The sequence below is a fragment of the Buteo buteo genome, chromosome 19 (genome assembly GCF_964188355.1).
Source record: "Buteo buteo chromosome 19, bButBut1.hap1.1, whole genome shotgun sequence".
Taxonomy (NCBI): Eukaryota; Metazoa; Chordata; class Aves; order Accipitriformes; family Accipitridae; genus Buteo; species Buteo buteo.
In genome coordinates this window covers 19,225,011-19,252,231 of record NC_134189.1, presented here as the reverse complement: position 1 = coordinate 19,252,231, position 27,221 = coordinate 19,225,011, and the positions used below count along the sequence as shown (strand labels likewise).

General features: G+C 39.1%; 1 protein-coding gene across 11 annotated transcripts in view; it reads right to left on the bottom strand.

The window, feature by feature from the left end:
- The window catches only part of ABCC9 (ATP binding cassette subfamily C member 9), a 76,023-nt gene extending 49,057 nt beyond the window's left edge, over window positions 1-26,966 (bottom strand). For 2 of the 11 annotated variants that reach the window (XM_075051441.1, XM_075051443.1), the window contains exons 1-9: window positions 26,555-26,966; window positions 18,122-18,287; window positions 15,262-15,403; window positions 14,779-14,900; window positions 13,627-13,793; window positions 12,715-12,957; window positions 6,752-6,946; window positions 3,812-3,976; window positions 2,104-2,259 (exon numbers count right to left, since the gene is read on the bottom strand). In XM_075051441.1, the coding sequence (XP_074907542.1) occupies window positions 2,104-2,259; window positions 3,812-3,976; window positions 6,752-6,946; window positions 12,715-12,957; window positions 13,627-13,793; window positions 14,779-14,900; window positions 15,262-15,403; window positions 18,122-18,266 (1,335 nt within the window). In that variant the 5' untranslated portion in view covers window positions 18,267-18,287; window positions 26,555-26,966. Of the gene's footprint in view, window positions 1-2,103; window positions 2,260-3,811; window positions 3,977-6,751; window positions 6,947-12,714; window positions 12,958-13,626; window positions 13,794-14,778; window positions 14,901-15,261; window positions 15,404-18,121; window positions 18,288-19,881; window positions 19,925-22,419; window positions 22,437-24,249; window positions 24,269-26,554 lie in introns of those variants that run through there. The other 9 variants (XM_075051438.1, XM_075051442.1, XM_075051432.1 and 6 more) reach the window with 7 other exon arrangements.
- Between the last annotated feature and the right edge of the window lie 255 nt (window positions 26,967-27,221).

The window sequence follows — 27,221 nt, the reverse complement described above, 5'->3', positions numbered from 1 at the left end:
CTAGTTGCCTACTTTGTATTTTTGCTCTCTCTTCAATGAGTCAGTTCTGTCTTTAAATCTGCATTCTTATTATACAGTATCAGAAATAAGAATCAGTGAAGTTCAACATCTTGAAAGCATTATTTAGCTCTTCAGGCTTGTGTAATGTAAATTAGCATACCTACATGCCATTTTCTTAGCAGAATAATGCAAGGTTACAGGTAGCAATTTGTACTTGGGGTAAACTGAAGCCCTTACTAGGGGCCCGATCCTGCAATGAGGTTTTGTGGTTGATAACAGGCCATAATTTGTTGATACACAATGTATTTTGTAAGATTCATCCCAATCTTCAGCAGGCTATGGCTATATTGGCTCACACTTGAAGGATGTAAGTTCAGTATTTGCTACAAGCTTTTCTGCTTGAGGAGGGGGCAGCCCTGGCAATTGCTGTTTCTTGAGACATCCCTTGAAGCTCAACTCTTTTGCGTAAGGCAAGACAGAATAGTCCCAACACCTTTTCCAGAGCGGTATAGTTATAATCCAGCTCATAGTTACGAAGGGTTAGTTTCTTCCTTCTTTTTTGCAAAAAGCAGCCAATTGAGCTAATCAGGCAGAAAGACTTATTACCATAACACCAGTGTCATTGATATGAGCTGCATAATACTTTGAGAAGGAAATAGTAAGTATTCTCCTTTCAATTTTATTGTTGGAGCAGATGTGTAAGGTAATCACTATGACTGATAGAGCTAAAGAGCAGAAGGAGCCCTTTGTAGCCTAGGCCACAGGTGCTCACTCACCAAGTTCTTCAGCAAGGGTAAATTCATGGGTGATGCTATGCTCATTCCTGCACAAAGCTATGGTCAAGCTCCCCTGTGTTCCCTGTCTCCTGATTGCCTGAAGGTCAACTACATGAATCAGCAAAATCATCAGAAGTTTCCTCAAACCAGCCTTTTACAGTAGTGGTAAGGAAGGCCATTACATTTCTACAGTGGCTGAGACAGAGACTTTATTAAAGAGACAAATGAGTGGTGAATTTAGTCTACATATAATTCTTCACTAGCCACAGGAATCAGACCACCTGTTCATTTAATAACATTCAAAGTATTAACAGCAACTCTTCCAAATAAACGTGGGTGTGAAACAGTGACTTAAAATTAAATGCTCTGTATTATTTCTAATTTCTGTTACTGTGCAAACTTTTTTTGTCCTTTTCTCCATAAATTATTTGATGACTCTCTAAACCCTACCCTATCCTAAAATAGGCACATAAACCCAGTATTTTTTTCCATTGGTAGTAATAATATTGCTGACTATTATCATAGATTACTGACGCAGTCCAAAGAATTTCAGCAAAACAGATCTACTATAAGAGTGGCTTTTATCCTTTTTTAAACTTATTTAATGTTGGTGGGGTTATCGACAAGTTAGGGCCATGTCAATTGCACCCCAAGCTAAAATTCTGAAGGTGCTACAGGAGTCCAAGCTTCATGGAAAATCAGCATGGCTTAGGTCATTAAGTCATTTAGCACTTTTGAATATTTCTTTCAGGCTAATAATTTTTACTTTTCCTTCCTACAGATCCGCCTACAGATCTTTCCCAGCCTTGTTAAGAACCAGATGTTTAAAGTAACTAAGCTTGTTTATATGAGAGCTACTCTAGGCATTCTGTGCAGCATGCTGTTGGTGCTGCTGTCAGTCACTGAGCAGGATTCAATTGCTTTTTGCTCCTGCCACAAAACGCAGTTAAAAAGTGGACACTGCAATGCAATACTTAGCACTGGTCAGATGCCTGTGATGCTGCCATGTGGCAGAAATAAAAGCAATGACTTGTGTCAGTAGTGGAAGAAATATGAGCAGGGAAAGGATGACAGGCCATAATTCTTAAAGTCACAGACCACATCCATGACATGGAAATCCTGCTCAAAAAATTCCTCTCTTTACTGCAGAGACAGCCTCCCAGGCCTTGGAGGAGATGATGGACCACGTTTCTGCTTGTTAGTCTTCCTGGCAAATGAGTGTGAAGTCCAAGTTCCCCTCTGGATTTTGTAGTAGTCTCACAGACATACACTCTTTTCAACCACGTTGGAGGATCTCTGAAATCAGGCCCTTACTTTGATGCTCTACCTGAACAGGCATTGCCCACAGATTGGGGCACAGGAACAAGAACCACATTAATTGATTTGTTTCTATGGCAACCAAGTTATTGATTTGTCCCAGTGTCATCTCTCCCATGGACAAGTTGGATGTTGAAAGCCTCAGGATCTTATTATATATCATTGCCTGTAGGAAAGGAGTAAAATGGAAGATATGAAAATGATATAATTATAAAGCAACAGTAGCAGAAGGACATTTCAAACTGCGGTACCAGTCTTTACCTAAGACAGCCCTTCTCCAAGTCTCTCACCTGAGACACAGAAAGAGAGATGGAGACAGAGTGAGAGAAAGCACAAGAGAGAGAACTGACTTTAAAAAACTCCAAATCCTTTTAAAAGGTTTGTTGCTTAACACAGACCTAAAATAGAACAAAATGACAGCAAAACATCAACATTTAGGAGACTGGGCAAAGATCTCCTTTGAACAAACATTTGGTGAGCCTGCTTTTCTGTGACACTGTCTGTCAAAGAGATCTTTGTTTCTGATAAGATAGTTAAACTCATGCTATGAAGTTTTGATCAGGGTGGCTATGTATTCCTTTGGGTTTCTCTCCTTTAACTGGCCATCTATTTCCATAAAATTTGTAGGAGCTTAAGAGAGTTTAAAATTAATCAGGGCTTATATCTACCAGAATTTTAAAGACAAATATTGTGAGCCCAGTTTGCAGTTACAACCAAATATCAAACACTGCAACTTTGAGAAATTTTTAAAAATGTTTTGTGTCCTTTGCCCTGTTTTGTCCATGAATCCTGTAGAATTAAGCAGAAATGCCTACAGACCATGGTGAATTACATCAGCTGCATATGGTCCTAAAAGTCCCCATTTTGGCAAGTGGGAGTCACAAAAGCACAAGGAAATAATCATGTACGCTTTCTCCACCATGTCTGTACCATCTATCCTGGGAGAAGGCAGAAAATGTTTGAAATATCTACATCAATCACAGTGTGCACAAAACCCAGAAGCTTCCATGCTGAGATGATATTCCTGTGGTTAGTTACACCTGGCAAAACATCAGTTCCAGCTTCTGTTCTGCACACAGTGCTACTGCTGTCCATGGATCGTGATCTGCGGAGATCCCTGCTACAACCCACCCACGTTCTGAGCTGGAGCTGCTGGCTCCAGTTCATAAACATGGCTTTCACAGAGGGTTAATGGATGCCAGGTTTAGAGACACAGTTTTGGAGATGAATTACTCCAGTCCCATCCCACAGGGCTCTGTGCAAAAGGGCATAAATATTCAGAATCACGCACACGATACATGGACAATGTTCCCGTAAAACACAGCTTGGCCAAAGATACTCTGCAGATAAGTGCTCACAGTCAGCAGAAGTAACCTCATAGGCAAATGAACAAAGCAGGGGCAGAGCCAAAACAACACTGCTTATCTTCATATACTTAACGTCATCTGCAAAAATATGTTCTTACATGCACAGTGTGAGTGCTAAACTTCTGCACATTAGTATGATGGTTTTTGTTTTTAGCAAAAGCAATTGCTGCCATCAGTTTGGCTGTGTCACTGATACCACTTCTCCAGTTTTCTGTATAAAAATACAGCGCATCTCTTCTCTCAAACAACTGTTAACTGAGTCTTCAGATAAAGAACAAGACAAATGAAAGTACAAAGCTGGAGCTAGTATTAGTGAATTTCTTGGCAGATCATGCAAACATCGTTGCTCACCAGTAAAGCACCTCGTAGGTTGATGCCAGTTTCTGTAGTCACATAGTAGGATGCCTGCAGGAATGTCCTCTGTAAGATAAGGGCCAGGAAAAGAAGAACTGCCAAAACATAAACATTCCTGAGGAATTCCTCCGAGGAAAGATACGAATTTGATGGATCCTTCACCTGAAAACAAAGGAAAAAGTGATGAAAGTGGCATAGGAGGGATTGTATGTTCTTGAGATACAGGAAACAAGGGAATTCAGTCATTACATTACAATAAAATATATTGATGGTATTATGGGAAATCAGATTATGGAAATCAGATTTCTCACTGTACCTACGTAGCAAAATCATTTGGATAGAATTAAATACTCCGCTCATGTTCCAAAGACTTAACTTTTAGCCATTCTAAAATGAATTGTTTTTAGCAGGAAAGGGACAATTAGATCACCATGTCTGCCTTATCTTTAGTTTCTTCATCGAATTCTGATGACTTGTAGGATAGAAATGCTACTCTGTAGAAAATAAAGCTCATTCCACCTGGACCACAAAGAAGCTGCAAGAAAATATTTTTTATTATATGGGATTAGTTACTCATGTTGCGTTTGCATATTATGGAAACAATTCCTTCCAGATATATAGTCTATGATACCTGTGAATTTTGAATAAAATAAGAACATATATACCAGTATACCCCACAAAATGAGCTTTAAACAGGGGAAAAAAAAGTCTCGTTCAAATCACTTTATTTGTTTTCATTTTCTAGTTTTGATATTCACTGTTCTGCTCTGTTTCAGGCAGAAAAGGAAACAAATGTACCAAAATACTGCAAGGAAGGCTGTTCTTTTGGTATTTCCGATCCAGCTGGAAGCAGGATGTACTGGAATTCTTACAAAAAAAAAAAAAGAGAAGAAGAAGAAGAAAAAGCCTGTTCTACTGAACCACCCAGCCTGATTCTGAGATGAAAGGACTGGGGAATAGAGGAAAGTAAACCACGTAGCTACCCTCTTGGAGATTCTTTCATCACTCTGGATAAGTGTCATCTGCCATGAGACTGCAGGCAGGAGAGAGGTGCTCAGAACCCTCCAGGCTCACCTCACTGCAGTGACCCCAGCCTCGCCACACCACACACTCCTCCCTCTGCCATGGGCAGCTGACACCCAAAAGGTGTGTATATGCACCCAACGGTGTTTTCAAAAGGTCCAATGTCTGTAAGACACCTAAATCCCACTGAAATAATAGGTCTAAGTGGCTCAACCAGCCCAAGTCTCCTTGAAATGTGGGTTGTTTAAGTTCATGATTGGCCAGATAAATATATTTGAAAACTCTTCTCTTAATGTGCTGCTGCATCTAACTTCCCCATGTTTACATGGTGGGGATATCAATAATAACATAACATTTGTAGATACCTTTATTAATGTGCATAGAGTTCTCAGGTATTAAGGGAGAATAAGCATAAAATTCAATTATTTCACATTAATTGGAACTAGACCGAATTTAAAGGAGAAACACATAATAGCAAGAACAACCAAGAGAAAGTTTATCAAAATCCATAATTTAAAAGCAAACGTATTCTGAAATGTATCCAAAAGAAATAGAGACTGTCACCAAGCTAGGCTCTTGGAGTGGTTTCAAGTTCACCAATGATTTTAATCTTCCCTTTAGCCAGTGTTGATTAAAACTTAAAAAAACCCACAACTAAAACCCCTACACTGAAGAGTACAAAAGATGAAGGAACTGCACAAGGTACAGATTCCTAAATTTGAGATCCAGAAATTATAATTTTCAAGCTACAATACCTTGTTTGTTCAACGTGCAAAACAGCCCTATTGTTGAGGCAAAATATGCACTTTGCCTTTTAACTCTGTGCCTCAAATCCAACACGTGGAGGTTCAAGGATGATAAAGACCTTTATTTGATAAGCTGCACAATTAAAGTCTCATTCTTCAGTGCAACGGCTGAATGAGAGTCTAAAGCCAAATTCAGACCATCAAGAAAATGAATGTCAGGAGCAAGCAGCCAAGGAGAAGTTTGGACAGTGATGATAGTCAAATGCTTTATCTGGAGGGGAAAATGTTATTCCATTACATACCTATCCGCTCCTTCAAATATAAAACACTCTTCATAAAGTGTATGTAGATGTTTCCATCTCAGAAGACAGACGTAGGAAAACTTCTTTATCATGTCTTCTCTGCTGTCAGCTAGTAAAATAATTTTACCTGTATCTTTTCACTAGTTACTAATAAATTCTTTTTCCTATGATGGAAAAGGTTCTGTATCAGAGGCTTGCTCAGTGCTTAGAGGTGGCTTCTGAAATTTCAGTCTCCGTGAAACTTGAAATGAGCTGTGAACTAACATCTTTTGTGCATCTCTAGTATCAGGAATGCCATTGAATAAAGTGGATGCTTATCACCTTCTCACACGCACCAATGCATTTCACCACAGCAACAAGAGCACAATCAGTCACAAACAGGGAGTGACTACTCTCTGCCTCCCAGTGGAAAACAGATTTCAGAGAGCTCAAACCGGTCAATGAACTACCAATGGACAGATGGATAGAAATTAAGCAGAACTCCCAGACTCATCCCTGCTGGATGCCTCCCTAAGGCACCACCAGCAGGTGTCCTGCCTGAGACAAGGAGGTGTAGTTAAAGAGGAGCAGAAAAGCTGTTCCTTCTCCCCAGAACTGCAGGGATGACTCCACCAAGAGGCAGACAGCTGGGCAACTGGGGGAAGCCTGCACTACCTGTGTTGCATTCATACCAAAGACTTCCACTACTGAGGTTTATAACTTGACTATCTCTCACAAAAAATTACTCAATTTGCTTGAAAGAAACAATGAAATAATACAACGATGATCACAGACATATAAAAGCATGCAGCTAGAAGTATTAAATACCTGATATGAATCTAGAACTACTACCAAACAAAGTCTTTTAATCCATGTTGTCACGTTACCTTTTCTGTTGTATTTGTATTATTGGTTGTATTCTGGAAGCCCTGGACAATGCCAGAAATGCATAATGGCCCAGCAAAACCCAGCAAATCAGCCAAGTAACGGAACGTGCTGCTGAGGAGAATTGGTCGTCCAAAAGCACTGTACATGGCTAACCATATGGAGGGACTCCGATTGGGCTGGTCTGCTACCTTTTTCTGGAAAACAGAGAAACAGGTATCAATGCACCAAGAAGAGGCCTCCCGGGCTTTATTACGGCAACTTCCATCTCGTTCCTGTCTGGATGCCCAAATGGTTCCTGAAGGGTGTTTTGGAGTGGGTGAGGTAGCAAACATGTAGATATCAACAGATTCCAGACATTCTTCACAGCAAATTCAAATTCTGCCTTCTCTTGGTAACTGCGGTTTTTCATCTCTAAATCCTACCACTTTTCTGAACCTGTGAACACAGGAATGCACACACAGATTAATCATACTGGCATGTAGCCATTGCTCCTTGTCACATGTGCGCTCAGGAAAAGGTCTGACCTTTCAAGCCCTTGCTCGTATGGGTAATCTTGGCTTTCACAGTAGCTGTGAAACCACTTGATCCAGTAAAGGCCTCTGATGTGAGAAAGGGACTGAAGGAGAAAACATGGACAGACACCTGCAAGAATATACTTTAATTTATCTGGATTTTTTTCCATCTCTTGGACGCCTTCCAGGAAGACACACTTCAGCCGATCAGCAGTGGCTGTGCTCAACACGATGAAAGTAACAGGCTATGTTGGGAGGTAAGATTAAATCAACCAAGGGTGCTTTCTAGCTTTCAGTTCTGTGAATCTATGCAGTATGACAACTCCTGCCCTAAAACACCAACCAGCAAATATCTCTGTATCTAGTCAGAGGAGTTCTAGCATTTCTGAGGTCCTTTCAATCTAAAGAAGAAAGAGTTTTACTTAACAGATCTATGGTCTGCAGAATGCTTCCTTGCGCTTCAGGCAGCAGCTTTTGACACTTTAAAAAAACATCTGTCATTTTTCAAGTAGCACGGATGACTGCAAGTTGTAACCCAAGCCAAGCCCTCCTGAGTGTTCACAGAGACATTTTAAGTATAGCCCAGTAATAACAGCACCCTGCCCCGGCAAATTAACCAAAGAAAAGCAAGCATGCCTGTACCCTGCCTGGCTGCCTTCTCTTTTTTCCTCTTTTCTCTGTTTTTCCTTTCATGCCACTTCAACAGTGAGACAGAATATGTGCATGGTGCCAAAAATGTACAAGGGTACAGGAGGGCCAGATAGCTGCTTACTGGCTTCTAGAGATTAGGCCAGGCTGGTCATACCCAATGCCAAGAGGCTTAGTACAGAGAAATTGGAAACTTTTCATTGGAAAAAATATTAATTAATTTAAATTAAATTATCTAATAATCTCTATTGCTAAACACTGTTGTTTCTTCTTTTTTAATCAGAATTTCAAATTCACTGAAGCATCTAATGGGCAGGGGAGAGAAAGAAGAGTGGATTTTTCTTCTAATCTTAAGCTCTTTTCCAGAACGGTTCTTGAGGCCCAGTGTTATGGGCTTGCAGTATAGTATGTTGTACATGCCAACCCTATCCTTTATTTAGGTGCTGAAGGATGATCTGTCAGTCACCACTCATTATAGCTGTCTGACAACCACTGACATGTTTCAGTAAATCCACAGTTGAAAGTTTGGCCAATGTCTTAAGACACAAATAAAAAGCTCTGTCTGGGCCTTCTGCATGAAAAAACGTTATTACCATGATGATTATTTTCTGCAGTTTCCCAGTCCCTTTAAACTGCTGTGGCTTGGGAAGCCACCTGAAGCCAAGAGCTTCTCCTCCCAGGCACAGGAGGCTAGAAGGACATACTTTCCTTTTGGAAGGTGAAAAAAAGTATCTTAAAACATAATGTTAAAAATGATCCAGTTACAGAAAAAGAGGGGAGCTGTACTAAAGACAGGGAAGAGTTGCAGCAACACAAATGTGAACTTAATCAGTTTACACAACTATACATCCTGGTGTTTGTTTCAATTTGCCAGGATTATTTTTGTTGGTATGGTTGGTAGCGTTTGTTGTGTGAATTACTAGGCTGGACTGCTGTTCTCACCTGTGGCTCTTGCTTAGGTTTTCTTGTCACCTCCCTTTTAAATGACTGTAATTTTCTCTACCTTGGGCACTCAACAGTTGAAATAAGGGCAGTGAGACAGCACTTGCTGGTAAATCAAGCCACCTGTAAGGTACGCCTCAGTAAATACGGAAATCTGACTGTTCCCTTACTGCTGGAGCTGACAGTGTCAGTCTGATGCTGAAGGGCAATGCTCCGTCCCTGTGATTTCTAGCTACCTAACACACTTTCTTTCCTCCTGTTTTTGCCATAACAGGTAAGATCCACAGTGGCACATGAACAGCAAGTATAGGAAATTCTGATGGTCCTTGACTTTAAAAATTGCATTTTCTATTACACCATCCCAAAAGTAAAACTTTCTATTGACTGTCAGAGCAAATTACACAGGATTTTGGTTGATGGGGTAAACCAAATGTAATATCAATGTGTTAAATCTAGTTTGGGATATGTGATGTATAATGCACTAGTATGTGGTTTGAAACGTCCACACCACTTGTATAGAAACCAAAACAAAAGCCAAGCAACAACAGAAACGGGATAAAATTTTGGGGGAGGGGGATTATGTGACAAGTATTACCCACATATAGTACATTGGTCCAAAAATTTGGCTGTGAGAGTTTCATTGCATATTATTAAGGACTTATTTTTCTTTTCAATCTTATTAAAAAATTCTTTATCTTCAGCCAAAATATCTATTAATATAGTAGGAACTGTGAACGTGTATTAAAGATAATATAGGAATTCAAGGTCATGGGTCTAACCCTATGTGTATGATGTGCATCGCTGCTTATTCTGCAGAAGCAACCTTCCTATCCACATTTAGAATTTCTCCAGGATTCTTAGAAAGGTATGATAAAAATACTGTAAGATGAGGTATTTCTGTTTCTATAGGAGACTGTCCAGAAAAGCAAGAAAATAAAGCACGTCCATCTTTTAGAATATTTACTGACAGCAGGAAATAATGAGATAAGGAAAGCCAATTGCAATTTTTTTGGCAGTACTTTGTTTAGGAAAAAAACTCAAACGGCATATTTAAGTAAGCTCATTTATCAAAAGAGCTTGTTTTACCTCTAGTTTTATGGTATCTTCTAATTTGAAAGAACATATGCTATGCTGTTTTCTTATGATATGCTGTGTTATGCTATGTTGCCAAACACTATCTATAAAACCAGTAACAAATGACCTATGTCTTACTGTAAGAGTTGGAATGCCTTTTGCAGTAGCGACTACCAGACTAATAGCCAATTAGAATGTTGATCACCAGTTATTTAGCCTTGTATTGTGTTGTTTTATATTGCTTAATATTATAATAAAATTACTGATAACTGGCTTTAAAGTTCTATAAAACACCATGTACGATGAAAGTGATATTAAAATTAAATTATTTGATGTTTTGAAAAAATTACTTATAACAAAAGAATTTTGAGTAGTGAATGTATTCATAATGCTAAGAACTGCTTGATGAAAATTTGAAGATGTAAGAAAATATAGAACAGAATATGAATTCAGATTTGTTACTGAGAAGTGTTAGCTTAGGTCTTGTTTCAGTAGGCAAACCTTCATATGGTAGGACCCAGAAGAATTCTGTCAAAATAATTGAATACAGATTTCAGGAGTTACCCACTGACATCAAAGAAAACATGAAGAGGTTGAACCCAGTGTTCACAGACTTCATGGTTACGCAAGTGGCAATATGCTATTTAATCAGAAGATAGCAGCCTTAAAGAGTTAATCTCAGATCCACTAGTTTACACTCGTATATGCTTGGGACACAGGTTTGGAAAACAGTGATTTTGAGAAACCAGTCATCAAAATTTAACCTCACTCATTTCTCTCATGCTATTACTTGTTAGAGAACCTCAGCTGCTTTCAATTTTCATAGCATGCAGAAGGGATAGCAAGACAACATCACGTGAGCTATCTCAAAGGTATTTTACAATACAGAATATTCGTGGTCATGTTCAGCATCGTTCATCAAGGCATGATAAGAAAGGTTTGGAAAGGAACAGAAGCCTTCTTTCTGCAGGGCCACGGAGCACAGCTGAGATCAGCCATCTCCAGGCTCAGGCAGGGGTAACCCCACTTAATCCAGAGGATGCTGGGGGGCTCCCCTCGCCAGCTGCAGAAGATTAATGCAAAATACATCCTGGCAGCAGAGACAGTGACATATCATCTCTTCCAGATTCCAGACCATGCTTCAACCCGAAGAATTTTCCTAATTCTGAGGCTGCTTTCTGACCCAGCCATGCACAAACCAACACATTCCTCCGTGGGAGTGAACTGCAGCGAGTTCCCACTGCCTGGCTCTTTGGATTGGTTTTAGCCCTTTGGTTTACTTTAACTTTATCTGTGAAGTATCAGTTTACTTTAGGGTTACAGCCTGTTTTTGAATATTAGCACAAATGTGCTAGAAGCTGTGGTAATCTCGAGACTTTAAACAACTATGGAAACCAAAAAATCTGACGTAAGCCAGCTTTATAAATGTAGGCACATGTAACTGTATGGGTACATTTATGCAAGTCTTCATTTGTGCATGACACGTGCCAAGGGAAGCTACACACTGAATGTTTGCATTCATGCACATAAGCAATAGCACATTTAACTTGCCTTTTGGCATCTGAACCCCGTATTTGTGCAGGCACACACAGTGTCTGCAGATGTAAATGAGCTGCAGAAAAATGCTTGCACCTAGACATCATGCCTGTCATTAAGAATGGCACAGAGACTCAGATCCTTGGGGGCATGTAGGTGCCTAAGACTTTTTGGTCTCTTTAAGCAAGATTTAGGCACCAAATGCTTCTTTAAGGAACATGGTCTAAGGGATGCACTTATCCTTTGCTGTGAAAAGCTCAGTTCCAATGACTCAGTAGTTTTCTGCTTAAAGCAGAAGAGTCTCAGTCTCTAGTACTGTAAGCATTGACTATTTTGTAGAGAAGCAACCTAAATCTATTAAAATAGAAACAATTGCACTGACTATGGTTTCATTTCAGAGGGCACAGAAAGGAACCTGCAGCTCCATCATTTGCTGGGACTAGAGAGCTGCTCCTCCCGGCTTCCCCTTGCATTGCAGTTCTGAACTGTGCACTGCTTGGAAACACATTTATCTGGTGTATGCACCAGGAACGGGATTTATACGCTTTTGTCCTACATGACACATTTTCCAAAGTGGCCTCTTAATGCCTGAATTCTCTCTGTTTACACTTGAGAATTGATATGTATGTACAAATCAGGGAGACAGGCTCTCAAATTCTCCCTCCTTTCTGCAAAACAAAATACTTATTTTTTGGCAGAAATCACCAGCTTTAAGCACAAGTGAAACACCACAGTGTTCCCTAAATGTATCCAGAAGTTTCTCTGGAAACTCCTGCCCTAGCCAGTGAGTTCGCCCAACCTTGGTTTTGTACTGGGTCTGGCTGGGATGGAGTTAATTTTCTTCATAGCAGCCCATATCATGCTGTGTTTTGGATTGGTGACTGGAGAAAAGAGTGAAGGTGAGTGTTTCCAGCTGAAACTATGGACAGAATGTCTTCTAATTTAAGATGCTGTCACAAGTAGCTAAGGTTTAAACAAAGCTTTCACTTTTAAAATGAAATCTAGCAAGTGATCAGTCTGTTATGGTTTTAGTTTCCAGTTGCTCTCAATCTGGCAACCCTCCCCTGCTGTAAAATCACTTAAAACCAAAGAGTAACCATTGGATTGGAACATTCTAAGCCAAGTTTCACCTTGGAATAAACAGTCCTAAGTTAAAAATTCCTAAAATTAGGATTTCATAGAAGCAGAAAAAATTCAAAGTGACACTACAGTTTCTAAGGCTAAAGAGTGACACAAACATCTCCGGTTACCTTTTGTTCCTCATATGCTTCTTTGAGACAAATGTAATTTGTCAGTGCTCTCATTGCAATTGGAAGCTTTCCGATAGCCTTCAGGTCCACAGGTTTCTTGTGAGCAGATATAATAAGAGTATTCATCCACCAGTAAGTTGCCTTTGAGAGCAAATTGACAAATGGCTGCAGAAACCTCACCCCCAGGTCCTGTAGATCCTCTGGTGGCTTTACTTTCTGAGGGTTCATGAAAAAAACATACCTCTGGAGAGGAGAAAATAGACAGCACGTGCTCAGGAATTACCTTATTAACAGTAATTTTTAGTAAAAATTATGTATAATACAACTACAGTGTCATATTTGCATTTAAAGGTAATTATACATTGAATTTAAATATAAATTTGCATGTAAATAGGATCATTTCCATTTTGAATGCATAACTGGCAAGGAATTGAGCAATATGGTATGTGGACACAGCTCTGTACCTACCAGTACCACCTATCTCTATCTGAACAACAACAAAAAAGAGTTCTTGAGTTATAATTATATTTTAAATTATTGTCAGTAAGAATGTATGCTAACTTATACATTCACTACATATATAGTTTATCTGCATTAACATAGCATATATTGTATAGATTACATACACATATACCCTTACAAATATGCATGAATATCTATACAAATACATATGCACTCTCTGTGTGAATACAGATACACAGGCACCCATACATATCAAGTCCAGGGGACACATCAGGGACATACATTTTAAAGAGATGCCAGGTCCCATTGATTTCTATAGAATTAACCAGATACTTATGGCTAAGCTAAACTTGGGCCTAAACTTGACACAAGCCAGAGTTACTAAAGACCCATCTTCATCCCCAAGATACTACTGATACTTTTTCAGATCCTGATAAAGAAACCACATACCCTAACTCGAATGACATTGATCTCCACAGCCATCAGCAGCCCATAGAGAATGACCATAATTCCAGTGATGCAGAAACGCAGCTGAGAAAATGGCACACCATCCTGGCAGTATCTGACAAGCTTGATTGTTTTGGTGACAAAGGCCATTATCCAGTAAAGAAAGAGAGCTGTAAAACATGCATAATTTAAAAAAAAAATAATAATTAACTATACCAGCACTGCAGAAGTTTTAGCTCTCCCAAACAGAACTATTCCATGGCTTAGTGCAATGCAGGCACGGTGATCCTCTATACCACCAGCCTGCAGGCTGGCGATGTGTGATGTCAGCCAAAGTCAGGAACTCAGGTTCAGGAGATTTGCTTTGCACTTCCTTTTCCCAAGTCACTGTGTTCTTTCCTGGGCTATCACCCTTCAAGGAGATCCACAATAGTGGGCCTTCACACAATTAGAAAAGTCCACTGAAGGTAATCTGAAGGGGAACTTTGTTATTAAAATGAAGCAAAAGTCACTTAACATGACAAATATCATATTGCCTCTTTGAAAAAGCATGGTGCATATGGAAACATGCTCATTTTGAAAAAGAATTCATATAGTTCAATTATATCCTGCATCCTGGCTTGTATCTGTCAATGGCTCATTCAGGTTGTTGAGTTACATGTAATTTGGACAATATGCCTGTACGAAACATTATCCTGCAATGTCTAGTCACATTCTTCTGACCATCTCCTGACTTAGACAGCAGACTGGGTAACCTCAGAATCAACTGCAAAGAATGCTGTGAAACAACAGCCATCTGCACAGGATGATTTTTGATTACTTTTAAAAGTGGCCTTTTAAAATAGCCCTTTTGAATGAAGACAAGTTTTTGCCTCAAAATAATGAGCAGTGTTAAAAAATAAATACCTAAAAGCTCATGCTAGAAATACAATAGGCATACAATGCTTTTCCTTTTGTGATCACTTTCAAAAAATTTTCAGGGTGTACGTTATAAAAGGTGCAATAACTCCTACAATAATACTAGTTCAAAAGGCAGAGAATTATTCCTCTCTCTTTTTTAGTATTCTCACACATTTCACCATCCTCTTCAATCTACGCAAGCTGACTGTGGCTAACTCACTGGGTTTTGTAAGAGTATCTAAATTTTAGACTTACCCAACAGTAACTTTGGAAAGTTAGATGTTTCAATATTGTGGTAATAGACTATGGATACAGTGGCAGCCACAAATCCCATTATAGCTGGTAGAAAGAGATGCAGATGGCGAGATTTCATTTGTCTGAAAATAAATAAGGTATAAATTAGTGGATTTGGTGTCTTTTTTCACCACTGTTACATTCCTAGGGTTCTGCTAATCTACTTAAGAGGACAAACATGCCTTTCTTAAAGACAAAAAGATTTTTTCCATGTGAATGCTTTAACTTTTGTCAATATTGTAAATATTGACAATAAGAGAATAACAAAGTGCTAAGAACAATCGTTTCGCCTTCATCCCATTAAAATCGGGGCAGTTCATGAAATGACGCCCCATCTTTTGGGGGGAAAAACTCCTTACACCTTTTTAGCCAGCTCATCACTCAATAACACTTTACATTAATGAATGTAATTAGCTTGGCTATCCACCAAACACCATCACTTACGTATCAGAAACTATGCCCTCTGCTATTTCACACACATGTACAAACAGGAGGGTGAATGTCAGGATCCACCGCAGGTTGTGTCCAGGGAAGTGCAGCCAGGTATTGTGGTGAATCTGGACTTTGGAGCTTTGGCTTCCCCAGCCTGCGAAATAATAATAATGAAAGAGGAAGGTTATCACACAGCCAGCCAGTGAGTGATCTGGTTATCAATTCCCTATTCTAATCCATAGGTCGCACTTAATAGTATACAATTAATACAAAACCCCTACAAGAATATGGGGGCTGTTGTTGCTAATAAGATGACCCAGGAGTGTCTGAGTTGCCATGTAGCCCTCCCATAATTTTGATCTAACTCTGTAGACAATGGGACAACAAACTTCCCACAATTGCAATCAAAGAAAAGAGGTCCCCAGGCAAGAACAAAGATGAGAAAACCAGAAGAAACGTCTCAGAGTCTCACCCTCACACAACAGGGACTGACAGTTCCTAAGTGATGGCATCATCATGTCTTTCCGAGTCATAGACAAGAGTGGGAAAAGTTTCCAACTGATAAAAATGCTGCATCCTCCAAAGAGGCCTCAAAGAGATATATTTACTTCAAACAAATAAAATTTATTATCTTTGTTTCAGGCCTGGTTGGTAGCACTGTCTCAGGGGATGCTGAACCACAATTTCCCAATCTCCACTCCTCCAGCACAGCCCAGCCTCCTCGCCCTGGCACATTAAAGCTCGCAGCACAGCACCAGGACTCAGCTGATTTAATCAACAAATTAATCTTGAAGCCTATTTCCATGTCATCACCTCAGATGGCACCTATCCTTTTCAGGCAAGATCCTCTCTGAGCCCAGCAACATGGCAAGAAGTGGGACATCAAGGACCTGATGGATGTGACAGTGCTCAGGGAGCTGAGGACCGATCAGAGGTCAGCCTCTCATGACGGTGAGTCTGTCCTGCATGTTGCTTTGGCCTCGGTCCCGTCCCACCTGGTACAGGGCTGTCCTAAGTCAGCCCAAATGGCTGTACATGTCCCTCTTACTGTAAGGCAACTCCTGGAATTCCCCGACAGACTTCCTGAAGCCCATAGAGAATCCCAAGAACCGCACATTTTGGGGAAGTAAAGAAACAAATCAAAAGAAAACACAAACAACTGAGTTTAACATCCAGGATATGCTTTCAATACACAAGGATGCAGCATCTCATTGTGCCTAGAGGCTCAATCAGGTGACTCAGAAACACATAAACCAGAGCCCGGGTTTATTCATTCTTGGAAACTGTCTGGATTTCACCATTTCATCCTTGTTTAATATGCAAAGTACTGCAGGAATAAAATATTCTGTCTTCTCCACATCTGTCTCAAGCACTTTCTATAGTTTCCTGAGATTTTTCCTAATCTAATGTGGCTTTCTTTGACCTTGCTTCTATCTTTGTCTCTCCCAAGCTACTTTTCATTTCTATTTCCTCTTTGCCCATACATCTGCACAAACATGGTTCATCATCAATTTTTGGTTTTGGAGTCAGTCAATACTGTGGATGCCAGTTGGCTTTTAATGTTCTGTTCAACAACTATTTGTCCTGATAACCAAGGTACAAAATAGAAAACAAAGAATTACATACATACATACATACATACATACCATAGAATTTAAGCTATTATTTTTTTTCTAACATTGTTAGAAAATAGAGGGAATTTTCAGTGGCTGCAATACTATTTCAAAATTAAATGGCTAATACCTGTAAAAAACATTAAAGCAGCCACTATCACTTGACGCATAACACAGAATGTTGTAAAATATTATCTCTGCCCTCAGACGTTTCCATCAAACACTTCTGCAGAAAGCCCTGTAATTCAAGGATGAATTGCATCTCATCTTAAAGAAAAAGCCAGCACTGACATAAAAATCCAGCACTGTTGGAGAGAGTTCTTCCTAACCCTTTGGGTTTTTTCCAGTCTTTAGTTATTCTTTTGTTAGAACTTGTTTCTTATTCCCTTGCCTAATTACTTAACTAGTTTTCAGTCACTGGATCTTGTTACACCTTTGATTGCTGGGTACTGAGCATCTTAGGTTCCTGTGGCCCTATTATTCAATCACTTCAGAGTCTTTTTGCATAATGGAAATCCTTAAATCTCTAGTTTGAATATAGTCTCAAATTCAAATCTTCCCTTTGGAAGGAATGTATTGCTATGGATGTATGTGACACCAGGAAGGTAACATGGAAGAACTGACATGCCATTTCTCATGCAGTTGTCAGGATAATATTTATTTTTATTAATACTTATTGCCTTTTGACAGTTATTCAAGTCTCTTTGTCTCCTATGACCAGTTAGAATCTGTTTGACAGCTCTGAAAAAGTATTAAATTGTATTTATTTCATCACTGCAAATAACTAGGATAAAGACACAATATAGAGAAAAAGTATCATTAGAGTACTAGTTTAGATGGGGCTTTTTACAAGAACATGTGAGTTAGAGCCACTCCACTGTCCTAAATTCTTCAAGAGAGATTTATAATTTCTTATTTTCATTCCTGTGGAAAAAGATTATCTCTTTTGCTCTACTTCTGTTTACAAATGTTGGCAAAAGAAGTAATTACTCTGTTTTAAAAGTTTCCTACACTTCTCCTAGCCTTAGATCCAAGTTGCACATTTTGGATATTCTCTGAAATTCACATCACTTGAAGGGAATTCAGACCCACTGCCCTAAGTCTTCTAATATCTAATAATAGCAAAGGTTGCAAGCTGCCAATTTCAAATCTGAAGAAAACTTCTCCAGAGAGAAGCCTCCAAGCACATATAAACATGAGTGAGTATAAATACATGCTCAAGTGTTTGTAGGATTGCACAGCTCCATTGAATAACTTACCAATGAACAAAATTGGGAAGGTGATAAATAGCAAGAAGACATGGGGAACCAAGTTGAGGGCATCCACAAAGCAGACATTTCTTAGGACACCAGCACTGATGTTATAGGCTGAAGCATTGTCGTTACCACAAAATGCGAGCCTCATTGCTTCCAGAAGGTCTGACTACTACAAAAAAGAGAGAATAATTGGCTACCAAGACTGCTAGCATTCCCTTTAGCTAAACACAAAATAAATACAACAAAGAGATACAGAAGGAGCACACGAACAACAAACAGAGAATAATTCGGTTCTATTTTGAAAATTCTTTTGGGCTCTGTCAAGTATAAGCAAATTAGAATGAAGGCTGTGTTTATGTTAAAATAATATTATTTATATTTAGTTAATAATATTTATATGTATTTATATTTATGATTTATTATAAGTACTATTTATTAAATACACTATGCTATGTCTTCTAATGTTCATTATATGCACAGATGTTATGCTGCAAATGCTCTATGAGAATATAGAGAAAGAACAAGAAAGTTTTGAAAAAAAATTATTTCTATTTCTCATAAGAAAACTCAAATGCACATAAGCTGACTCCTGTGTGTTAGTGCTTCCTTGATGAGCCAATATTCTCTGTGCAACACCTCTGTTCATACAATTTGTTGCACTATGTTCTCAGTGCAAGCTCTGAACCTTTGCTATTTGTGATTTGGCAGCTTTGCATTCACTGATATTTTGTATTTCTTCATTGTCCCTTAGAACAATGGTCACATACACTAGTCATTACAGATAATTGCCAAACTCTTGATCAAAGAAGGTTATATTGAATATTGCATAGACAGTAAATCAGCATTTATGGTTGATCTTGCAAATCCTTATGCACGTGCTTAGCCTCATCTAAGCAGTTCTCTGACTTCCATGATTTCTTATGAGATTATTTTTGTACACCAAGATAAGCTCATGCGTTCGTGCTTACAGAGTGTGGGCCATGGTATGACCCAGAGTTATGGCCAGCTTCTGGCTTTTATCAACTTATGCATCATTTATTTTTTCATTCTTCTTTATAAGAAGATGAAACAAGATTGCAACCAAAATGTTTCCTTGCTGATTTCTTTGCCCAAGACTTACACACAGCAACATAGTGCTATAGAATAGGTTGTGTAAACTCATTTGCTCACATCTTTTTTTCCAAATTTTACATACTAAAATGGAAAGAAGATCTTTAATTCAGCAAAGTATATGTATACCTTGGTGAATGCATCTTTCTGCAACAACATTGGCATTAATGAATTTTGCAGAATCAGAACAATATAGACATGCAAAAAATGCATGAACACAGTTGAAAAAAAAGTTAGTTGAATCAGGATAAAAAGGCTTTCCTTGTTTCCTGAAATAGTTCAGGTTAGTTCTATGAGCCTAGTTGTTTAAACAAGGTAAGCATAACAAGGTAAGCATAAACTACTCAAGTACTCCCTTAGAGAGAGCAGAAACATACAGATCTTCAAAAGAATACAGAGTTCAAAGACACACTTTGAACCTCTGCTAACCCCCTTTTTCCTTTTAACTAACTTTTTGCTGGATCTGAAAAGCATAATCCATATTGAAATACATCAGTGAAATTTGTAAAGGCGTTTCATTGAAAAGAATGTGATAAATGCAGTCTCTTTTCCAAACATATCAGCAGTTTATGGTCTGAGATTTGCCAGAAGTTAAGCATAACTCAGAGTCATATGGTGGACCACATCCTGCAAAAATGCATGCATGTACTTACTGTGGTGCAAAAGCTGATGGGCAACCCACTCAGTCTTCAGTAGAAGGTAGAGAGTTTGGCCCATTCTCTATAATGAATAGAGTGATATGACCACTATCATCCTATCATTTCATTTTTATGCATATGATTAGTAACACAAAAGAAACATTATGTTCATATGAATTCTGTCTGAATAGACTGAGGAGTTATTAGCAAAACAAATAGGGAATTTTTTAAAAAAACTACACAGAGATTGGTTTTAATTTGTAAAAGCTCAACATGTCTCCTTTAAGAGAAACATAATGGTAATGATAATCTCTTGAAAATCAGAAGTGTCGTTTCCTCATTTTTATCGAAGGTCAGAAGTCCAAGGGAGTTCTGCTGGGAATTTTCCTCCCTTTCCCACAAAGAGGACTCTTTTCTGAGACAGTGTAAGACGCTATTGTGGTCTAGTGGTTGGATTGGTACCGAAAGGCAGGAGGATCCTGGGTTCAAATGAGCATTGAATCATTGACTTCCACTGTAGCTTTTGGCTTTTAGTCAAAAATAGATCTGGGAGAAAGGATTAAAGCCATCTCCAAGAGAAGCTAAGGGAAGTGTTGTTTTTCTTCCATTTTTTATGGAAGGGAAATGGAATATAGGTAGTAGATGTTCCTGTGGAAGAAAGGACTATTAACCGCACGGAGAGTGCTATCTGCTAGCTAGGACCTACCATCAGGTTGTAGATGTTTCATATTACACCTCAAACAATGGTCCCTAAAAGCTCTCAAGAAAGATGCATCTTTCAAGAGTCACATCTGAATCTTCACAAGAATCTGTGCTGTGCCTAGTTTTGTGATGGAGTATGTCCAAGAACACACTCTTAAAACCAACCGTCCTTTGCACGTTGGCAGGGCTGAGGAAAGAATCTGGCCCTATTGTTAATACTGATGTATAGAGACAGTGCCCATCATACTGATGATAATTCTCAAGAGTAGGTATAAGCAGTCTATTCAAAATACTTTTGTTACAGGTTCATTTCAAATAAGAGGTAGAATTTAATTGTCTTCTCTTAGAATGAGAGAGAAAATCAAAAAGCCTACATTGGTCAGTTTGTAAAAAAAAAAAAAAATCAAGAGAAAATCAAAAAGGTTGCATTGCCAATGAAATGAGATAGGGTAACTGACAATAAATTCCCAAGTTTTTAAATTAGAATACACTTCATTAATCAGCACATCCAGCGACCTTGTTCATTAAACCTCCACACGCTTAAAACCTATCAAAACATTCTGATCAGTCTCATGATGCTGTGTTGACCCAATGCAACTTATGATTTGGCCTCATAAAACACTCACCAGGTACAACTTCCCTTTTTAGCAGCACCCACTTCAAGACACACATCTAGTACATTATGGTACTGATAGGGAATAGAAGAGGTAAGAACTGTAGAAGCATTAATAGCCCAGTGATCCTTCCTTCGCCCCTTCCTTCCTTTCTTGCATCCCTCTGTCCATCCACACTGTGGATGAACTATGAACTATGACTGGAAGTGGAGGACTCATGTTCTGCATCTGTTGGTGTATGCCACCTTTCGTAGACACTTTCTGGTGTTTACACAGACAGGCAGCTAGTAGTTCTCTGTATCTTCAAGAGCAGCGTGTGAAAAGGCTGCAGTACATTAGAGCTCTAAGAAATAATTTTATCTCCAATGTGCCTCACAGGGAGCAAGTAACCACCCCATCTTTCCCTTCCCATGCATTTCTGGTGCAGAAGGCAGATCCGATATACCCTCCAAAGTTTTGCCCATGTGACTCAAACCACTGGACCTTGCTCTGTTTTTTGGAAAACTTACATACATATGGGGCTCTGGAGATGCACTGATGCACAGACTCATCACCCCAAGCATAAAGCATGTCATGTAGTTTCTATTTCTTTGCTCAAGTTTCACAGATAGGGGAAATATATTGGATGAAATTTTTCTGACATGTAAGGGAGGATGCTTTGCATTTACAGTCAATGCGAGTGAGACTCCCATTTTGTTCGAAGCTGAAATTAGCCATTACTTTCCGCTGCATCAGGGCATGCCTCCAGAAGATCATTTTCATTGGCCTCAAGGTTTAACAAGCTGTGTTCATTTCCAAAGAAGGACAGAAAGAAAAGGCCCTAAGGCAGAAGAAGAAGTCCTTGACTTCTCTAGACAGTATGGGGCAATTTACAACAATGCTTGTGCAGCTCCACTAAAAGTTAACAGGAGTTGCACCATGACAGGTTTCACAATGCAATTGCTCATCCAAGGAAACAGTGTAACCTTCAGTCTTCTTCAAAGGAAAATTTGATAATATAATGGCAAAATTTTTCTTGCCAACACTCAGATCCCATGCTTGCAAAGCTCTGCGTAGCTACAGATGAACACATTCTTAGGGCTGCAAACAGTGCAAGTAGCATGTTCAAAAGCTTCAGACCAATTTGAGAGTCTAAGCTGCATTTTCAAACAGTATTTCAGTATTGGGAGTTAAGGCTAAAGAGATCTTTAACAATTCTAAAAATTTTAGAGTTTTAAAAGGCCTCAGCTATACTGACCTTTCACTCAAAAAAACAAGCCTGGAAATGATGACAGTTTGGAAGATCTTGACTGCAGATAACCAATGAAAGGCAGAGTGAAAAGGCACTATTCCCTCCTCTTGTGTAAAACCATAAGATTTCACTTCATGAAATGAAAATGTGAAATGGAAGAACAAATTCAGAAAAATCATGAAGAATTGCAGTTATGCTTACTGTTGTAATTCATCAAAAACTGCAGCTGGAGTTAGAAAGGAAGATGGAACACTTCTATGACTGATCACTGACCAAATTTTGTTCCCTTAATAATAATGAAACTATTCTTCCATTGGCTTTAACTCTTCTAGTAAGCCAATGACAGGCTTCAGTCAGAACTAGATCTGTAGAGAGATGAATAGAGGTATCTTGCCTATGCAAGGAAGTGCTGTTTGTTTCAGTCAGTGCTGAGCATTGTGCAAGTACATAGTTAAATACACTAAAGACTTTTTATATTTTTCCTGAGCACCAGTTGTTGATCATTGCCAAAGACAGAATGCTGACCACACCGAACAAGTCTAACCCTGTAACAGATAGCCATGCTGAAGATCTTTGAATTAGCCCTAAGCACGTCAGAACACAGACCTGACTCAAGGTTTCCCACAGTGTAGCCAAAGGTGATTTTCTCCCTACCAAAGATGTGGAGAGAGACTTTTTAGGCCACAGTAAGTACACAGGGAGAGATCAAAGAGGAAAAACTGGGCTGCAGAGCCACACGAGGAGAAAGTAGTTGAAGAGACTTCTGTTGTCAAGGGATGGAAAAGCAGTTATTGCTGCAACTCAAGAGAGGTTATCACATTCCATAGCAGCAATTGCCCTCCTACAGCTGCTAAGACACCTTCCCTGGTAACACTGGCAGCAGCCCAAAGCTGGGCTTCCTGGAACTGTACATCGGTGAATTAAGCAGCAAAGCCAGATGGTTTTATCACCCTCAGCAGTCTGCTGCTGTAGGCAGCTACCTGCTTCGCTGTAGGCTACACAGATTAGTAGAGAGCCATGCAAATACTAGTTCAGCCTCAGAATTAATGGTCTTAATCACCATGGTGCTGTTCCCAAGATAAGAAGCCCTGCTCGCAGCAAGCTTGACATCGGTGCTTAGTTGTTGCAGTTGTCATACTTCAGTTTCAAAGTTGGCTCATGCAGGGCTATCTCAAGCACCCACGAGCCATAGGGCATTACAGCGGGGAAATATCCGCTAGTTTCTTAGCAAATCTTTATCTATGGGTCCCAAAGGCAGGGATAGTCACTGGAAAGCAAAGGACTCTTCTTGTCATATGGATTGCCAAGACCTTTTCTCTAAGCTCATGTTCAGGTTGTAACCTTTGGAGCTGAAGGCTTCTTTACAGGCAGAGGTCTTTGTCTAGCAAACAGCAATGTCTGCAAAAACTGGGAGCAGTCCGACTGCCACATTAAAACAATGAAATGCATAACCCAAACACAAATATTTAGGAGAGAACAGACAAAAGGGTAGCAAGTTGTTTTGAAACTTATTGGTCAGCTGAAGTTACTGACCACTATTTCTCATCAGGTAGTAGCAGCCTTTCAGAATAACTGATGAGATCCTCATTTAAGAAGACAATGCTATTCATACTTGCTACAAAAAATGGCTTTCCCAGAGATAATTCCCCTTTCTGTTAAATATAGTAGGCCACCAAATTATGCTGGGGTGATTACACCAAAGAAAGTACATCGCAATATATTCACTTCATTGCTAATTATAGCAGGAATGTTATACTTCATAATAACGTTGACAACCATACTAGGTTTAACCTAGCATTTCAGTCAGAGGAAATGCAGTGATGTGATAAAGCTTACCTGAAGGTATCAGCTACATTCAGCACTCCAATAGGAGTTCCAAGTACCAGGTAATTTTTTTGTTTTAACACTTAAAGACTGGAAGGCCTTTGTCCTCCAAAGTTATTGACAAATTGCTCAGTCTTTACAAAGTCTTGAATTCGTCAGAAATTTTCAGAGGTGTTTTTTCTTTCTCCCTTTGAAAATGGCATTTGCTGAGCAGCTACAAGCTAAAGCCATGAGCAAAACAGAGGAGGGGAATGGAAAGAACAGTCAGGAGGACAGGCCCATGATGATGCCAGTGGAAGGCAAGATTCAGCTCTCCTTTACACCATTGGGGAATCTGATTCCCTGTTGGTTTACTTTAATGAGGATGTGAACTATCTGAACAGCAGTTTATACTGCAATGAAATAGCTAAAAAAACTTATGTCCTTTAAGCATTTAAATTTGCATGCTAAAATCCCCATCACTGGCAAGTTGAGACTTTCTGGTTTTGGGCTAAGGTGTACAGACATAGTCATAATATAATAAACAGAAACCAGTACAAAAGAGATTCAGGAATAAATATTCACTGTGAGGAAGAAAAAGGTTTGAGGAAGAAAAAAAATAGGACAAAGTTGCAAAAATGAATATGATGTAGCATTGAACCTAAACACTTACAAATCTCATTTTAACAAGCATAAATGGGGATTCTCAGGGCAATAAGCCAGTTCCTGAGATATATTTTCCACAAGCAATTGTTAAGAAGACAATGGGAAAATGGTAGATAATTCAAATTTCCATAGAAATTATGAGAACATCCTCACCAAATGAAGAACTGTAAGATTTCTAGTTAAAGACATTTTAATTACCTTAGGTCTTTTAAAGTGGGCTTAAAAGTCTTCATATTCAAGAGTTTCATCTTACCTGGATTATCACTCTGTTCAGCATGCTCTGCAAGATACTTACGATTATAAAGAAAAGAGTATAAATACACTCCTCACGTGGACCTTGTTTGGGGGAAATAAGAATGTTCTGAAAAACATTTATTTCAGTAGTTCTGTTGCCTATATTTAAAAAAGAATAAAATTAATAGCTGCACTTCCTAATTAAAATATGTCAGCTTACAGAGCATACTTGGGTCTCAGTTCAGATTTTTTTTTTTTTTTGGTCTTACATAAAATGGGCATTATATGCCCATATATGCATATATACATGTATATATATAGATAGATATGTGTATGCATACAGACACAGGATGGAGAAAGTACTCAGAGTTTACAAAAGTAGTTAGTTCTTATCTTCTGAATAATTAAGTCATTACAAAAGCAAAAATTTTTCTTTCCTTCTTGAATTTCACACAGAAAATTTTAACTAAGGACAAATTATGAATTTATAGGTTTGGATAAGCACAGTGGAAGGCCTAACTCTGAGTTTTGCCACAGATTTTAGGTTAGTGCTCTGCATCTTTTTCCTTTCTAGGTATAAACCTAACAGTTTGCTCTTCTTCCCTTCCTAAAAGCACTGGACCTAGCACAATCTGCGTGATCTACAGTCTATGCATTATTTGCAAAGAGTTCTGCTAAGGTAATGGCAAAAAGTGCAGCCCCTTTAAAACCTATTTTATCAAAAATGATCCTGTACAAAATACCATTTTCCTTTTTACTCCTATTTCAGCTGTGACCACCTATTCTAGATAGACCCTGCTTCCTTGCTAAGCACTGTCCCAGTTACCTTGGGCCTTAAGGTGATGAATTACCTCTGATACTTGTCAGCATTCTCATCACTAACTGCCATACACCAGCAGCCCGATCCAAACGTTACTGAAGTCAATGCAAGGAATCTCATTGACTTCAGTAGGTTTTTGGATCAGGCTCCAAACACAGAGAAAATCACAACAGCAGTGGTGCTAAACAGGCTATTGGCACTGAAAAGCATTTCACACAAACATCTGCAGTGGTCTCACACATCTAATACATTGCTTTTTTCTTTTTTGGTAAGCTTCTTAACACAATGCGATTTCCAACATCAGCATGCTACACTGCCTGCTGTAAAACCTTCGACTTCACATGCCAAGGCAGGACAGTTTAAAAAAAGAAACGTAACCCTGTGAACAGCAGCAAAGAAAGCATCAGCAGGAGGGGACGGTAAAGGCTGAGAATGCCTGCGAATGGAAAAGGAAAAGGAAAAAGAGATTGGAGTTGTAATCCTAGGAAAGAACGAGGAGCAGCCCTGTCCCACAGATATAAAGGGAAGGAGGAGGAGGTGGTTAGTGGGAGATAATGGGGGAGGGTCATCGCATGCCCCGTTTGGTTGCTGAATGTTAGATCAAACTCTGTAGCTTACCTTTGTAAAAACAAAACCAAAATACCAACCCAAATTGTCACTCGGTTGTGCTATGTGATCAATATCATCCCGATGGCAGGATTTTCCTCCACTTAGTGAAGCCGCTCCAAGCCCTGGAGTGGATTATTTTTAGGCTGGTGATGGGAAGATCAGCTGCTGCCTCCTATCGAGTTTCCAAAGTGCACAAACTCTTCTTGTCTTTCTCATACGCTGAAGGGGGCAGGAAACTGGGAAGAGACAGGCAAGCAAAAAGCACCAATTTTTCGCCTCCTGAAGCTACAGTCCCCTGGGATTTCTTCTGCTTGCTTTTATTTTCATTTTTCCCTGACTGGAGTAGTAAGATTCCAAGAGGCTGCATGGACTCTTAGCAGATGGTTATTCTGAAGTAATTGATTTAGACAAGGTAGTCTAACTTTTGGCAGGCTTGCAGAGATTCAGCTTTTGATTTCTTTTGAATTAATCTTGGATAATTTGAATTTGACAACATAATTTTGCATGTCTTTCATCATCTTGAGCAGAAGAGAAAAGAGAAGTCTACTCGGATATTTCACTTTACCCTTGACACCTCCAGACACTTCTGCTTAAAATACAGACCAAATTCCACTTTTTGATCACACAGATCTGTTTCTTTTGGAACAGATTTTTTAGAACTTGAATTAAAATTCAA